Source organism: Microcebus murinus, chromosome 8 (assembly GCF_040939455.1).
Source record: "Microcebus murinus isolate Inina chromosome 8, M.murinus_Inina_mat1.0, whole genome shotgun sequence".
NCBI classification, from domain to species: Eukaryota; Metazoa; Chordata; class Mammalia; order Primates; family Cheirogaleidae; genus Microcebus; species Microcebus murinus.
Genome location: NC_134111.1, coordinates 88,834,147 through 88,849,589, shown reverse-complemented (window position 1 = coordinate 88,849,589; position 15,443 = coordinate 88,834,147). Strand labels below are relative to the sequence as shown.

Sequence of the window (15,443 nt, the reverse complement as noted above, 5' to 3'; positions counted from 1 at the left end):
GCGGGGCGGGGCGGGCGCGTCCTGTCCCGTCCGGCCGCCGGGAGCGGGCGAGCGCGGCGCACGTCCGCCGGGCCCGCCTGGGGAGCCGGGCGGGGAGGGCCGGGCGCCGGGGAGGGAGGCGCTGCGCCTGCTCGGGAGCGCGCGGCTTCGTGCCCAGAGCCTGGGAGCGGCGGCGGGCGGGCCCGACCGCCCCGGGCTGGACCCCACGGCGCCCTCAGGGCTGCCGGACTGCGCGTCGTCTTAGTCGCCTGCGCGCCGCCCGCGCCCGCGCCCGTCTGGGGCCCGCCCTGGCCGCAAGCCCAGTCTCATTCACTCCGCCGGACGGCCCCCTTCTTGTCCCATTCTGCAGATAAGAATCCGCTCCACCAGTGAGGCGGCGTGCCCAGCCCTCCACGGAGGGCAGAGGCGGAGCGTCCCCCCTTCGGCCCGGCCTCGGGGTGGGGCCTCGGCTTTATCGCCGGACGCCCGGCCCGCACTGACCCCAAAAGGAAATGTGTGGCGAGGGACTGAGTGCAGCACTGGCCTGGGCAGGGCGGCTCGCCTCCCTCGTACTCCGCTTCTTGGTCTGGGAAGGGCTGGAACCTGGCCGGCGTGGCCCCCTGACGGTCAGAGGAGCTGACTCGGGGACGGGGCACTGGCAGGGCCGGGCTGCTCTCCCCCACTCCCCCATTTCCAGGCGGGCCATCGTGAGCTCACAGGATTCCTCGGGGATCCCTCCCCGTCCCAACTGCCCCTCTAGCCTTTGCGGGAGCAGGTCTCTTCCCCGGAAACCTTTCCCCCTCTCGGGCGCCAAGGCAGCTGCGCTGGGCGCACCTTCCGCCGGGACCCCCTAAGTTCTCTCCCGAAGCCGCAGGGAGGCCGGTAGGGTTGGGGGCGGGAGTTCTTTGGGTTTCCTCCCTGGAGATGGGGGGAGGTTGTCCACACTCGCTGCTCCCCTTTCTACCCCAGCAGCTGTGGGTCGCTTTACCCACACAGTTTATTTTTATCTGTTCCATCGGTTTGCACCCCCAGGAAGAATGAAGTCATGGCGGCGGGGCAATGGGGTGGGGGAGAAAGGGGACTCGGCAGAGTCCTGTCTGGCAACTGTGAACAAATACTTGTGTTTTCCATCCAGCACCCCAGCTTCCCCATCTGCCAAATGGGGCCGGGAAAGCCCGCCCCAGGGGGTACCTCAGCGGGGACTCCCACCCGGGGCTGCGGTGGAGCGGCCCATCCTGGGTCAAGTTCGAGCTGAGCCTGTGGAGCTGAGAGGCCCAGAGCTGCTTATGGGGCTGGAGGGCTCTAAGCAGGGGCCTACCTGTCCTAAAATGCCTGACCTTGACCTGATCTCATCACCAAGCCCTCCCCCAGGTCCAGGGTAGCTCCTTCGCTGGCACTCAGGTGTCTTCTTTGTCCCCAAGTTCACAGGACCAGCCTGCCCATCTCAGGGATCCCCTAGTCCTGCCTCACAAAATCCAAGAACTCCCCCGAAACCCGTTTCATGTTTCCGAGCTTATGCACGCACAAGTCCCCCACTCCTGGCACATTCATTTCGCCTGGACTGCCCCCCACTCCCCTTCAGCTTTCACAGTCCCGTGCAGGAGTTGTCACCTCTGGCCCAGGCCTCACTGGCAGCGCCCTTCACCACATCTTGCTACTCAGTGACTTAGCCATCTCCCCGCTCTGCTCCTGGACAGCTGACATCTTTAATTCAGGACTTTGCCTCCCTCCCCCACCTGTAGCACCGGGCCTGGCACGGGACGGGGACCCAATTAATGCCAAGGGAATTGACCAGAGGGGTGGGCAGAGGACACAGCTGGGGCCACTTTTGGGAGCTGGAGGATCTGCAAGATGCCTTTCTTCACTACCCGCCCCCCATCTGTCCGCTCCTTCAGCTCTCATGGGCCCCTTCTTCTCCATTGCTAATCCGGAGGAGGGCGGGCAGCCCTCCTGCCCGGGTGCCTTCTGCGGCAGTTGCCCTGGTTGCTCCAGACCTGTCCCATTCCTTCTCTTTTTGCGGGCCCCACTCGCATCGTTGCCCTTTTAAGAAAGAGGAAATTCTTCTCATAAACAATCGCCCAGACCTGCGCGTCGCCTGCTATGCTGGGTCCCCGGGAAATTGGGGGTACTCCCAGGTACAGCACTCGCTCCTGGCTTAACTCCAGGGAAAGGCCCAGGATGCCCCTTCTCCTGGCTGCGGCTGTCCGCAGCTCCCGGGCTGGGGTCCGAGGAACTGGAGGAGGGACTTGGGGGAGCCTAGAAACAGCCTAGGGAACGTCGATAAAGTGCAGCCCCTGAACAGGGCGAAGGGGTGTCCGGCCGCTCCCTGCGGCAGAGGGGGTTCCCCGCCCACACAGTTCCTCCCCACCTCCTCGCTCGGGAGGATTCCGGGGGTGGGGGGCCGGGTTTGAGACCCGACCGCGGGCCTCTCCCAGTTGTTACACTTGGCCGGGAGGGGTGAGGCCAAGGCGGGAGTGCCGGCGCTCGGGACCGTCCCTGCCCCTAGGGGGAGCTGGGACTCAGCTGAGAGGGAGTGTTAACTGCGCGGCGTGGGAGTCCCGGCCGCCCAGCCCCCTGGGGAGATGGCAGAGGAATTGGGCCTGGGAGGCACGGACTCTTGGGTTCCTTACGACCTGGTCCCTGAAGAAGAGGGAACCGCGCCTCCGTTTTAGTGGCTGGAAAATGGGTTGCAGGCGTAACTGAAAGGCTGCGGGCAATAGGAGGGAATCAGACTTTGGGGTGGGGAACCTGCGGCCTTGGGGCCACATGCGGCCTTTTGGGTCCTTGAGTGCGGCCTTTTGGCTGAATCCAAATTTTACAAAACAAATCTTTTTAAAGGGATTTGTCCTGTGAAGTTTGGATTCAGCCGTGGGGCCGCCGTTGGGGATCTGGAGGGCCACCTGTAACCTTGAGGCCACAGGTTCCAGAAGAGAAGTGAACAAGTATTTATTTGGCATTTATTAGACTCTATTTTATGTGCCAGTTTGGAGCCTTCATCCGGCCTCACCCCAGCCCCACCGTTGGTCTTGTCAGGTCACTCCTATAGGTGCTCAATAAATATTTTTTGAATGCTTTTTTTTTTTTTAGGTCCCAAGTGCCAGGCACTGTGTTAAAGTGCTTAGCGTCCATTGCAAGGTTGGTGTTGTCCCATTCTACAGATGAGGACACAGACCCAGAGGTTAATCTCTTGTCTGAGCTAGGAAACAGTAGGTCCCCAAGGGCCCCACGTGGGCCTGCCTCCAAAACTCTCCCACTCTGTGCTGCTGCCTTCAAGCCCTGTCCTGCCCAGCAGGTCAGCTGCCCCACCCGTTCCGCCTTCCAGCCAGGCCCTGGGTGGGGGCTCATCCAGAGGTCTCCCCCTCCTTCTCCTCGTCGGGGAGCCCATACAGGAAGTGTTGGTGGGAGCTGTGGGCCAGAAAGGTGGCTCCATGGGCAATGCAACAGGTCCAGATCTGGGGGAGAGGAGGCCAAGAGTTGGGGAGAGGCCAAGACCTCTGGGGAAGTCCCCCCCATGCCCTCCCCATCTGTGGCCTCCTTGCTCTGCCTCCCCCATCCCCAAGGCACCGCCTGGCCCCACAGTACCAGGTAGATAGTGAGGCCCAGGTAGGCTGCAGCCACCAGGGCCACAAGGCCGAAGTAGGCGGGGTGGGGGAGGCCGGGCAGGAAGCTGACCACGAAGTAGAGGTTGATGGCGCAGACCAGTGCCATGATGGAGGAGGTGATGGCTTTGCTCAGCCTGGAGGACACAAGAGAGGCTCAGGACTGGCTGGACACAGCTGACCACCTGTATCTTCTCCTCTTCCTTCTCCCTTTCCTCCTCCTCCCCTAGAGCCCACAGCTGACGGTGGGGTGGATACACAGAGCCTGCTCTCAGCTTCTCTGGGCTGTGGGACTTGGAGCAGATAGGACACCCCCCCCCCCCAGCCCACCTCCTGCCTTCTAGGCTTTCCAGGATGCAAAGGGGCAAGATTTAGGGCCGGGCGCTGTGGCTCACGCCTGTAATCCTAGCTCTTGGGAGGCCGAGGCGGGCGGATTGCTCAAGGTCAGGAGTTCAAAACCAGCCTGAGCAAGAGCGAGACCCCGTCTCTACTATAAATAGAAAGAAATTAATTGGCCAACTGATATATATATATAAAAAAAAAATTAGCCGGGCATGGTGGCGCATGCCTGTAGTCCCAGCTACCCGGGAGGCTGAGGCAGAAGGATCACTCGAGCCCAGGAGTTTGAGGTTGCTGTGAGCTAGGCTGACGCCACGGCACTCACTCTAGCCTGGGCAACAAAAGCGAGACTCTGTCTCAAAAAAAAAAAAAAAAAAAAAAAAAGGGGCAAGATTTAGCTAGAGCAGATTATGGGGTGAGAGTGAGGGCCTCAGGCTGTAGATATAGCCCTCACCCCTGGATTCCAGTCCTGGCTCTGCCACTTTCTAGCTATGTGACTCTGGGTAAGTGTATTAACCTCTCTGAGCCTCAGTTGCTTCATCTGGCTAATAGGGATAATAGTACCTCCTACCTCTGGGGGGTTGTGAGGATCAAATGGGGTCATGCATGTCCAGTGCTTGGGATGGGGAGTACTTACAGGCCATTGGCGAACTCCTGCATGAGGGCGGGCAAGCTGGTGAATGTAAGGATGGGCAGCACAGCGAACGGGAGCTGGGGAGTGCAGGGGGAGGCAGAGGCTGAAGCTGAGGCTAAGGGACCCTGCCCTCAGAATACAGCAGGGGAGGAAAGGGTGCAACTTGTCATCCTCTGCCTGGCTGTGTGCCCTTGGGCAAGTCCCCTAAACCACTCTGAGCCTCTTTCCCTCTCTCTATGCTTTCCAAGGTCATGGGGCTCCAAAGCAGGAGGAGGTGTTTTGGGGGCTGGTTGATTTTGAATCCTAGCTCTGCCACTAGTCACTAGTCACGTGCATCAGTTTTCCCGCCTGTAAAATGGGGATAAAATGGTGATTCCTGGAATTATGTGAGCCTTGTAGGCAAAGTGTGTTTAGGATAGGGCCTGGCTGGGGAGGGGGGCGCTCAGCGGGAGGGACTGCTGTGGCTCCTGTTTAGCTCTGCAGCTGGCAGGGGTGCCAGAGACTGTGCGTCTTACCAGCAGGCTCTGTAGCACGTTGAGCAGGTCGTTGAGGCCTGACAGGTCCTTCAGGTCCCGGAAGACAGCCACCAACACGGTGGGCAGGATGGCACAGGAGCGGGTGAGAAGGACTCGGGCAAAGCGTGACCACCGCAGCCTCAGGAAGCCCTGGGAGGTACGGGGTGAGCACCTTGGTGGGGGGGTGGGCAGGACTAGAGATTCCAGAGGAGGGACCCTCTGTCCTCCCTCAGCCCACCCCATGCCCGGGGGATGCTCTGTGTTTCCATTATTCTGTCAGAGTGGCAGAGAAGGGATAGGTGGGGAGAAATGGGGGGCGGAGGGTGTTCTCCTCCCATAGCTGGTTGCTGAAGACTAAACGGTTTTTGGGAAAAGGCTCCTGTTAGTCCTGGGTCTGCAGCTTCCTCGGGTCGCCTCATCTCTCTGAATCTCAGTTTTCTCATTTGTAAAGTGAGGCTTAATAGTGGCGCTCTCTGGGTTACTTTAAGGATCAACAAAGCCGGGTGTCCAAGCCCCTAGCAGTGCGCCTGTTGTCCTAGGACCTCAGGGCTGCCCCACCTCCATCACGAACTGTCCCGCGTAGGTGCCTGTCATGGTGGAGCTCTGCCCGGCCGCCAGGAGACCTATGGCCCAGATGTAGAGGGCTGCGGGGCCGAAAAGGCAGCCCAGGATCACGCCCTGGAGGGATGGGGCGTGGTCAGACCAATGGCCACGCCTCTCTCCGCGCAGGCTCCGCCCCTGAGGTGGGCGAGGCGAGGAGCCCCGACGGGTCCCGCCCTCCCCCGTCCTCCGGTGCTGCGCGCTTACTCCTTGGTAAATGTCCACGGCCACCGTCTGGTTGTTCATGGGGAAGATCTTGGCGTAGTCGTGGAGGCTGCTGTTGGCACAGACGTTGAACTGCGAGCACCGGGGCAGGGGGAGGAAGATGTGAAGCGCACATTCAGTCTTGGAAAACCAGACTGCCGGCCTTGATCAGGGTTCAGAAATTGGTGGCCCGCGGGCCGAATCCGGTTGCACATACTTTGTTTGGCTAACAAACTTGGGGTTTTTTTTCTCTTTAATGTGAATTTGTTGCCAACATTTAAACTAGAGAAGACGTCTCACGAGAACCTGGCCTCCAGCTTCTCTTGGATTTGTAAGAGCTGGCATGACCACAGAGAGACAATTGGCTGGCATGCCCCCACGCCCCTTCCTAACACCCGCTCACCTCCCACAGCTGTGCGGCCGCCTGGTCTTGCAGGGTTTGCAATCCCCTATTTAGACCTCTTTTCCTTGTGCCAAGGAACAGAGTGAGACCCAGGGAGGGGCATGACCTCCCAAGGTCACATAGCAAGGCAGTGGTGGTGCCCAGGTCTCCAGAGGGGACCCACACACGGTGTTCAGCATTCAGTAAGTGCCCGCCACTGGCTAGCAGTTGTTACAGCCTCATGACAGAGACCCACTCAGAAAGAGAGACAGACACAGGTCCCAAATCCCAGAGTCAGGAGCTGACCAGCTCCTTTTTCAGTGTGAGCACAAATGTCTCCTCTTCCAGGAAGCTTGTCCTGACCACATGGGTTAATGTAACTCCCCACCCCACACCCCCAGTTATGCTGCATGGCCCCCTTTATTTCTTTCATGGTGTTGTCATTGTTCACACTCTCTACCTCCTGTGGGTATTCATTCGTTGACCTGTTTCCTGTGTGCTCATCTTCCTCTCTATTTAAGCTACAAGCAGGCAGGGTCTTTGCATCATTGACTGCCGTATCCTCAGGGTCTTAGGGCACTGCCTGGTATATAACGACACTGACACTCACTAATTAATTATTTGCTGAATGAACTATGGTTTATCTATCAACAGTGAAGATTATCAGGAGACAGGACCCCAGTGGCTGCAGTCCAGGGCAGAGTCTGCATCGCCCGGGTCCTCAGCAGAGCTTGCAGGGCATGTGTGTAGGGCATGGCCACAGGTGCACGGGGCGGGGGAGTGTGTCTCACCGCAGCCTGGTTGGTTTGCTGGTAGAAGGCCTGTCCAAAGACAGCCATGACAAAGAGGTTGATGATGAAGGAGACAGACAGGGCGATGGTGGCCTCAATCAGGAAGTACATGTTGGCTTCTCGGATATCCACTCGGCGGGTCCGGTCTATCTCTCGAGACTATGAAGGTTAAAGGGGGAAGGGCCAAAATCCTTTAGGGCCACCACAATTTCCCCCACTCTCACACTTCTGCCTATGGTCTGCCACACCCCAGTACCTTCTAAAGTACCCTCTGTGGCAGTCTGGTGCAGGCCCTGGTCAGCTGACCCTATCCTACATCTCTGCTCTTTTTTTTTTTTTTTTTTTGAACATCTTTGCTTTTGCCACAGAGACCTGATCCTAGCTCACTGCAACCTCCAACTCCTGGGCTCAAGTGATGCTCTGCCCCAGCCTCCTGAGTAGCTGGAACTACATGCCCATGCCACTGCGTCCAGCTATTTATTCAGTTAGTAAGGAATGTTACCCAGCACAGTTACTTGAGTCTGTAGTCCTAGCTAGTTGGGAGGCTGAGGTGGGAGGATTGCTTGAACCCAGGAATTTGAGGCCAGCCTGGGCAATATAGCAAGATCCCATCTCTAACAAAAAAAAATATTATTTTTTAATAGAGACAGGATCTCACTCTGTCACCCTGGCAGGAGTGCAGTGGTGCAATCATAGCTCACTGCAGTGATGAACTCCTGGGCTGCGGCAATCCTCCTGCCTCAAGCCTCCGAGAAGCTGGGACTACAGGTGTATGCAACCATCCTGGCTAAATTTTTAATTTTTTGTAGAGACAGAGTCTCAATATATTGGTTAGGCTGGTCTCTAACTCCTGGTCTCAAGTGATCCTTTTGTCTCCCATAGTGCTAACAGGTGTGAGCCACCACCCCACACTTCTAATAAAAAAATATTATTAAGAAAATTTTAGGCCGGGTGTGGTGGCTCACGCCTGTAATCCTAGCACTCTGGGAGGCTGAGGCGGGTGGATTGCTCGAGGTCAGGAGTTCGAAACCAGCCTGAGCAAGAGCGAGACCCCGTCTCTACTATAAATAGAAAGAAATTAATTGGCCAACTAATATATATACAAAAAAAAACTTAGCCGGGCATGGTGGCGCATGCCTGTAGTCCCAGCTACTCGGGAGGCTGAGGCAGGAGGATGGCTTGAGCCCAGGAGTTTGAGGTTGCCGTGAGCTAGGCTGCCGCCAGGGCACTCACTCTAGCCTGGGCAACAAAGTGAGATCTGTCTCAAAAAAAAAAAAGAAAGAAAATTTTAAAAAGAGATAATGATTCTCCTAGAGGAAGGTGCTAGGGGGGCGGGGCTCCAGGCATGGAGGCGGGGCCTGAGTGGCTCTAGGGCAGGGGCGTTTCCCTCACCCTCCTCCGCCCCGCCCCATTGCTCACCTTGACCAGGGCCGAGTGCAGATAAATGTTGTGGGGCATGATGATGGCGCCCACGATGCCCACGGCCTGCAGCAGCTCAGGCTGGCCGCAGCCGGGGCACGAGGGCAGGAACAGGCCCCGAAGAAGCGCTCCCTGCGCGGGACGTGCCACCACATACTGTAGGGAGGAGTCTGGTCATGACACGTCCCGCCCCTTCACAGCCTCTGCCACCTTTACCGATTCTTCACGCCCTCCACTCAGCCCTGGTTTGGGGGAAGGGAGAGGAATGACCTTGGGGCCACAGGGAGTTGCAGCTCTGGCTTCCCACCTCATAGCCGAAGGTCAAGGCCATAATGGTGATAAGGAATCCGAAAAAAGCTTCCAGCTTCCGCAAACCTAGGGGCAGGGCAAAGGGGCCGAACAAACAGACAAACCAAAAAAATCTGTAAGGTAAACAATTGTTAATGCCTAATGTTCAGAGCACTTCCAGGCACTGAGCCAAGTGCTTAAGATATATTACCGCACTGAACCTTCACGACAACCTAGGATGTCTGTGCTATTATTTTCCCCATTTTACAAAAGAAACCCAAGTCTATGTCACTGGCCACACAGCTAGGGTGAGGGAGCTCCCACTTGCCGCCAGGCAATGTCAGAGCCCCTCCCCCAGCACGGCATCCTCACACCAGCGTTGCCCTGGGAGGTGCACACCTACCGTAGTTATCAAGGAAGAGGAAGAAGAAGGTGTCCACTATGGTGATGAGGACGCCGCCCCAGAGTGGGATTCTGAAAACCAGAGGGGCCTGGGTCAGTCCAGATTGGCCCAGGGGTCTTGCTCTGGGCTGGAAACTGTGGAGTCTGGCCTCCTGGGAGCCGGAATCCAAGAGCCCTCAGACAGCTAGGGTGAGGGGAGTGAGAGTGTGCTGGAAATGGAAAAATAGCACAGAACACTCTAGAAAGGGCAAAGCTAGATGGGAGATTAGGCCTGGCAGGGAGCTTGGGGCTGCAGTTCTGAAGTCTGCAGAACTCACATCGGTATGACTTTATTTATTTATTTATTATTGAGACAAGAGTCTCGCTTTGTTGCCCAGGCTAGAGTGAGTGCCATGGCATCAGCCTAGCTCACAGCAACCTCAAACTCCTGGGCTCAAACAATCCTCCAGCCTCAGCCTCCCAAGTAGTTGGGACTACAGGCATGCGCCACCATGCCCGGCTAATTTTTTCTATATATATTAGTTGGCCAATGAATTTCTTTCTATTTATAGTAGAGATGGGGTTTCGCTCTTGCTCAGGCTGGTTTCGAACTCCTGACCTCCAGCAATCCGCCCGCCTCAGCCCCCCAGAGAGCTAGGATTACAGGCGTGAGCCACTGCGCCAGGCCTCGGCATGACTTTAGACAAGTCATTTTTCATTTCTGGGAAGTAGGGCAACAGCCCTGCGTCAGAGGAGACAGCAGGATGAAATGGACTCAGGGAAGCACGAGGCTTAGGGAAGAAGTAGAAACTGGTCCCAGCCCTGGCCTGACAAGCTGGGACACACTGGGGCGGTACCGTCCAGCTGAGAGCAAATTGAACGCGATAGCCGTGCCGATGACCTCCTGCATGTCCGAGCCCACGATGGCTAGCTCAATGGTCAGCCAGAGGAGGGTGCGGGGCACCTATGGGGAGGAAGCAAGCCTTCATTAAGGGTGGACCAGTTATTTGTCTGTTGTCTCAGCACGACACTCACCTTCCCATGCTCTGCACTGTGCTGCTGGGCTAGAAGCCTGCAAACTGCATTTGCAAGACAGCCTTGCTGGCTGGCTTCCCCATGGGTTGTGTAGGAAATGCTTTCAGGAAATTGAAAGGGAAAGAGAAGCCATTTTCCCCATGTTTCTGGTGGTTTCTGGCAGTGGCACCAGCAAGGACACTAGGCAACCTGGGAACCGGCAGCACTGGTGACTGGCTATTTCATTAGTATCAGCAATGCTTCCGGAAGCTCAGCACCGTGATGGTTCTTGGGCTGGTGCCAGGGGTGTAGCAGCTTTCTGATTTTGGGGTAACACCCTCTTCCCTTGCTCCTCCAGCCCTCCCAGACTCTTAAATCGCTGCATTAAATACTTTGAAATGTTTAGTGGTACAATTTGTTTTCCTTACTGGACACTCACAACCGCCAAGTTGCCGGGATCCACCCCAGCCAGTGACCATCCCTGAGTTGATACTTCCCTATTTTTTGGCTTGGTCACTTTCTCAGATTTCAATTTCCCCTTCTGGAAAATGAGTGACGCATCTCTGATGTGCCTCTCAGATTGCGCGCTCAGTTTGGCCTCAGTCTTTTCATCTATCAAATGGACTTGGGATGCCCCAGGTGAGATGATGTGTTTATTTGATCATGAAAGCTGTAAATAGCTGTTTGGGATTTGGGACCAGTGTGTGCTTTCTGCCCAGGTCCCCAGGCTCACCTTCGGGTAGTAGAGATGGCAGATCTCGCCCAAATCCTTGCCTGTCACCACGCCTAGGCGGGCAGCCAGTCGCTGGCAGAGCAGGCCCAGCACCGTGGCCCAGAGCAGCACCCAAAGCAGCTGTGAGAAGGCAGGGAGAGGACTTCAGCCAGAGGGGCCAGTCTCAGAAAGCCCCGGGGTTGGTGGCACCCTCTAACCAAGAATACTCCTTGGGGAGAGTGTGGGAGAGATATAGCAAAAATACCAACCCCCTCCCCCAAACACCCCACATTCTGGCAGGGCTGTACTGGGGACCCTTTCCTGGCACATTTGACTTTGGCACCTGCTCCCAGGAGCACCGTTCATGCAGGCCGCCCTGGGAAAACATGGCAAGCGGGGACCTCCGCCCACTTAACCTGCTCACCTCCCTTCCCACCGGAATCCCCCAACTTCCCCCAGCCCTGACTCAGTCACTTTGAATCCAGCCGCAGCTCCAGCCTGGAGATCTGACTCGATGTTTCCCGGGTCCAGGAAAGCGATGCTCATGAGGAAGCCAGGCCCCGTGAAGGCCCACAGCTTCCGCAGGCTGAACGTGCCCTAGGGGTGGGAGCAGGCTGGTGGGGTCCTGGGTGTGTGGGTGATAGCAGCTGGCCTTGGCCAGCCCCCAGCTAAGCCCCACAGCCCCCTGAGCCCAGGCGGGTCAGCTTGCCCCCTGGTCCCCATGCCTGGAGCTGCCGTTTGGGGAAGGGGCACGGGTAGAGGAAGCAGCAGGATTTGCTGAATCACAGAGGATCTGCTTTTTGGAGCCAGAACATTCTCCGTGGCATGGCCGGCCTGTACCTGCCCCGCCTGCCTCTCGCAGGCTCTGACTCAGCAGGTTCTCAGAGCCCTGAGAGGGGGATTTCTGGGGTTAAGGCTCCCTGGTCCAGCTCCTCCCTCCCCAGCCCCTTCTCAGACCACAAGTCCTCCTCTCTGGGGTCCACCGAGGCTCTGATCTCCCCAGCCCATTCCAGGGCTTGGCACATGAGCTTAGGAATCTGCTAAAGATTCTGGAAACGCAGATGACAGCATCCTAGACCCCAGCCTGCAGCCTCCTCCATGTCTCCCTATGCCCCGTCCTGATCTTCTCCTTAAATACTAAAACACAACCTCCAGCCTCCAACCCCAGGTCACCCCAGCCTCCTTTTCCTTCATAGGAAAGCTGAGACTCGTTCAGAAAGCAATTTGATAATTTTCACACAAATACTGAGCACCCTAGCTGAGTGCTGGGTGCTGGGAATAGAGACAGTTGACACTGTCTGCCACCGATGCTCAGAGCTGGAAGGGACTTGCCATGGTCCCAAGAAGACCCACCTCCCCCAGCCTGTAAGGTCCCACTGGATCCTGTCGATCCCCAAAGCCCCTTGGAAGTTCCCAGCATTCCCACCGATTTCGTGCCCGGGATGCGGATCTTCTCACTCAGGTAGGTCTCTCTGGGAGGTGCTTGCTGTGGCCCTGGGCCAGGTGGGCTGGAGAGGGAGCCGTAGCTGGGCCTGCTCAGCCTTTGGGGGTCCCTGTCACCTGTGAGGGACCCCGTGAGGCAGGGTGAGTATCCTTTCTCTTTCTGGTGGCCCAGGGTTAAAGCCACCTGCCCCCTCTCCCACCTCCTCCAGGCAGCGTGGGGAAATTAAGGTCTGGTCCCCATCTTGGGTCCATCACCTCCACCCCTCGACAAAACATTCCAGAAGATACAGGTGTGGGATGTGGATGCTTCAGAATTGCTTTCCTCCCACGTGAGCACAGAGATCCCTCAATCCAGATCTTCTGCCACAGAGGATGGGAGGGAGACACTGGACTCTGAGAGAGGCAAGCTGAGTCCACATGTCTGCCCCTGGCCTGTCCCTGCCTCCCCAGCAGCTGGGGACACCCCAGGGGCTCCAATCCATGGAGACCAGACAAGAACAAGTGAGGCATTAGGGCCGTGAAGGGCCCAGCCCCAGTGGGTCCGGTGTCCAGACCTGTGGTCTAGACCAGGACTCCAGCAGTGGTCGGGGGTGGGGGAGACAGGACTTCTCTCGCCTTCTTCATTTTGTTTTTTCTTTTTAAAGGAAACCACTCAGACTGCGTCCTCTCCCTCTTACTCTCCCCAAAAAGGAGAGAACGATTGTCAGTGGCAAGTGGCGGTAGCAGCACCAAGAGCCGGCTTCACACTCAGGGGAGGATGCTGTGCCTCCTCCTCGTGGTTTCCGGTGCTCTACGCGTTCAGAGAAACTCTCTGGTAATGAACTATAGAAATGATCCCTGAAAGTGTAGTCCTTTCTCTTGCCTTCTCAAGTCTCTTCCAGCCTAGTCTCCTCTTCGGTCCCCCCACCCTAACCAGGCTATGTCCTTGGAGGCCACTACTCACCTGCCATGAGGACGCAGGCTTCAGGTACTCGCCGGGTGTAAGCGACGTGCTGGGCAGCTGTTCACCCTGCACCCCTCTCTGGGTGCTGGTGCGAGTGAGTGTGCGAGCCCACACCCTCTTACCCATCCCGGCTGGGCTCCCGCCTCTTACATCACCGCTCGCCTCCCGTCCGCACATTCACACATGCAGCACACACACGGGGCGTTGTGAAACATTTTCCAAAGGCAGAAGTGGTCAGCTCTGGCGGAAGGATCTGGTCACCCCCAGCATTAACCTTTGTTCCCCTCCCTGGCTGCCCTGTTCCCACAACACGTCTGTTCCCCTTCCAGGGACCCGGTATTCTGTGCCTCCAAAGGAGCTCTGATTTGAAGCACTTCCTGCAACTTGGGCATTCATGTCCAGACCCCATGATCCAAACCCACCTCTGCCACACACGCACAAGCAGGCAGGCCCTTCTTCTCCTCTTTAATCTGGGGTCCCAAGGCCACTGGTTGGCCTAAGGGGAGGGAGTCCTCATGGATTCTGAGACCTCTGTTTCCCTTTGAGGGCCTCAGGGGGAAAGACTTTCCAGGCGCTGCTACAAGGACATGCATTAAAGAATCAGGTCATGGATGTCCTCAGAAGGTGGGGCACTGGGATCTGGTCCTGGTTCTTCCACTGATTCACTAGCAATTGTCACCAGGTCATGTCCCTTCTTGGCGCTTGTTTGTTCTGTTAAATGACGGGCTCAGACTAGCTAAGAGGTCAAAAACTTAGGTCCAAAGGGGCCAAGCATGTAACTATGCTTGGCCTCCTTTCTTAATCCCAACTATTAGGTTGGGAGTAAGAAAAACAGCTGCAGCTCAGTGTTGAATGACAAATGATGGTGAGCCTCAGCAGTGAAGGGCAATAGGGAGTGATGGAGACTGTAGCAAATCAAAGGTCATACATGCTGTCTGACAGCACAATGCCTTCAGAATTCCAGCCAATTGCTGTCATGTGGGAATGTGAGCATGCTATCCCATAGCTTCTGATTTGTCAAGCATGCGGGAGAATTTGAAATTTTATGTAATATATGTTTTTGAATATTAGGCTTAAAAAATCTAAAAGACTGTGTAATCCAAGAAAAGTACATCTCTGTGCTTGGTTCCACTTGGGGTTGTCAGTCTGTAACTTCTGGATGAATGATGGCTAGACCCTTCCAGCTCACACTGTCTTCTCCTTGCCAGCTCCTGTACCCCAACTTCCACCCTCACATCCTCCCACACTTCCTGTCCTGTAGCCATCCCAGAGAAAATGGGGGAGTGTGACATAATAAGGAATATATATTTGGTCTCTGCCCCTGGTTCTTAATACCCTTTTTTTTTTTTTCAACAGAGTCTCACTATGTTGCCCGGGCTAGAGTACCATGGCATTTGCCTAGCTGATAGCAATCTCAAACTCCTGGGTTCAGGCGATCTTCCTGCCTCAGCCTCCCGAGTAGCTGGGACTACAAGCATATGCCACCATGTCCAGCTAATTTTTTCTATATATTTTTAGTTGGCCAATTAATTTCTTTCTATTTTTAGTAGAGACGGGGCCTCACTATTGCTCAGGCTGGTTTCGAACTCCTGACCTTGAACGATCAGTCTGCCTCAGCCTCCCAGAGTGCTAGGGTTTCAGATGAGTCACCGTACCTGGCCTCTGAGTCATATCCTTTATAATAAACGAGTAATAGTAAGTAAAGTGTTTCCCTGAGTTCTTTGGGCCTCAAATTATTGAACTTGAAGGTTGTGAGAACCTCCAACTTGTAGCCAAGTTTGACAGCAATATGGGAAACCTGGGAACCACTACTTGCGATTGGCATCTGAAGTGAGGGGCAGTCTTGTGTGGCTGAGCCCTTAACCTGTGGGGCCTGTGTTAACTCCAGGTAGTTAGTGTCTAGATTGAGTTAATTGTAGGAACCCTGGTTGCTGTGTGTAGAGAGTTGGAGAATTACTTGGGGTGGAAAATCAACACATTTGATGTCCTTAGTGTTGAAAGTAAGCTGGGCATGGTGGCTCACACCTGTAATCCTAGCACTTTGGGAGGCCGAGGCAGGAGGATCACTTGAGGCCAGAAGTTCGAGACTAGCCTGAACAACATAGTGAGACACTATCTCTACAAAAAATAGAAAAATTAGCTGAGTGTGGTGATGCAAGCCTGTAGTCCAGCTACTTGGGAGGCTGAGGCAGGAGTGAAA

At 56.1% G+C, this 15,443-nt stretch overlaps 1 protein-coding gene and 1 pseudogene across 4 annotated transcripts; both read right to left on the bottom strand.

The window, feature by feature from the left end:
- Positions 1–2,922: 2,922 nt before the first annotated feature.
- Positions 2,923–13,384, bottom strand: SLC11A1 (solute carrier family 11 member 1). 4 transcript variants are annotated; one of them, XM_012740293.3, is made up of 15 exons: positions 13,244–13,328; positions 12,284–12,417; positions 11,332–11,454; positions 10,879–10,998; positions 9,989–10,095; positions 9,154–9,224; positions 8,770–8,837; positions 8,463–8,618; positions 7,044–7,202; positions 5,874–5,963; positions 5,625–5,744; positions 5,067–5,216; positions 4,555–4,628; positions 3,562–3,715; positions 2,923–3,431 (listed from the first exon to the last, which is right to left on the bottom strand). In XM_012740293.3, the coding sequence occupies exons 1-15, from the start codon at positions 13,248–13,250 to the stop codon at positions 3,321–3,323; spliced, it is 1,644 nt and encodes a 547-aa protein (XP_012595747.2). In that variant the 5' UTR covers positions 13,251–13,328; the 3' UTR covers positions 2,923–3,320. The 4 variants fall into 4 exon arrangements, with proteins under 4 accessions (XP_012595747.2, XP_012595746.2, XP_012595750.2 ...); XM_012740292.3 differs by lacking the exon at positions 12,284–12,417 and having other exon boundaries at positions 13,244–13,384; XM_012740296.3 differs by lacking the exon at positions 11,332–11,454.
- LOC142872782 (uncharacterized) lies at positions 12,948–13,153 on the bottom strand (annotated as a pseudogene).
- Positions 13,385–15,443: the final 2,059 nt, after the last annotated feature.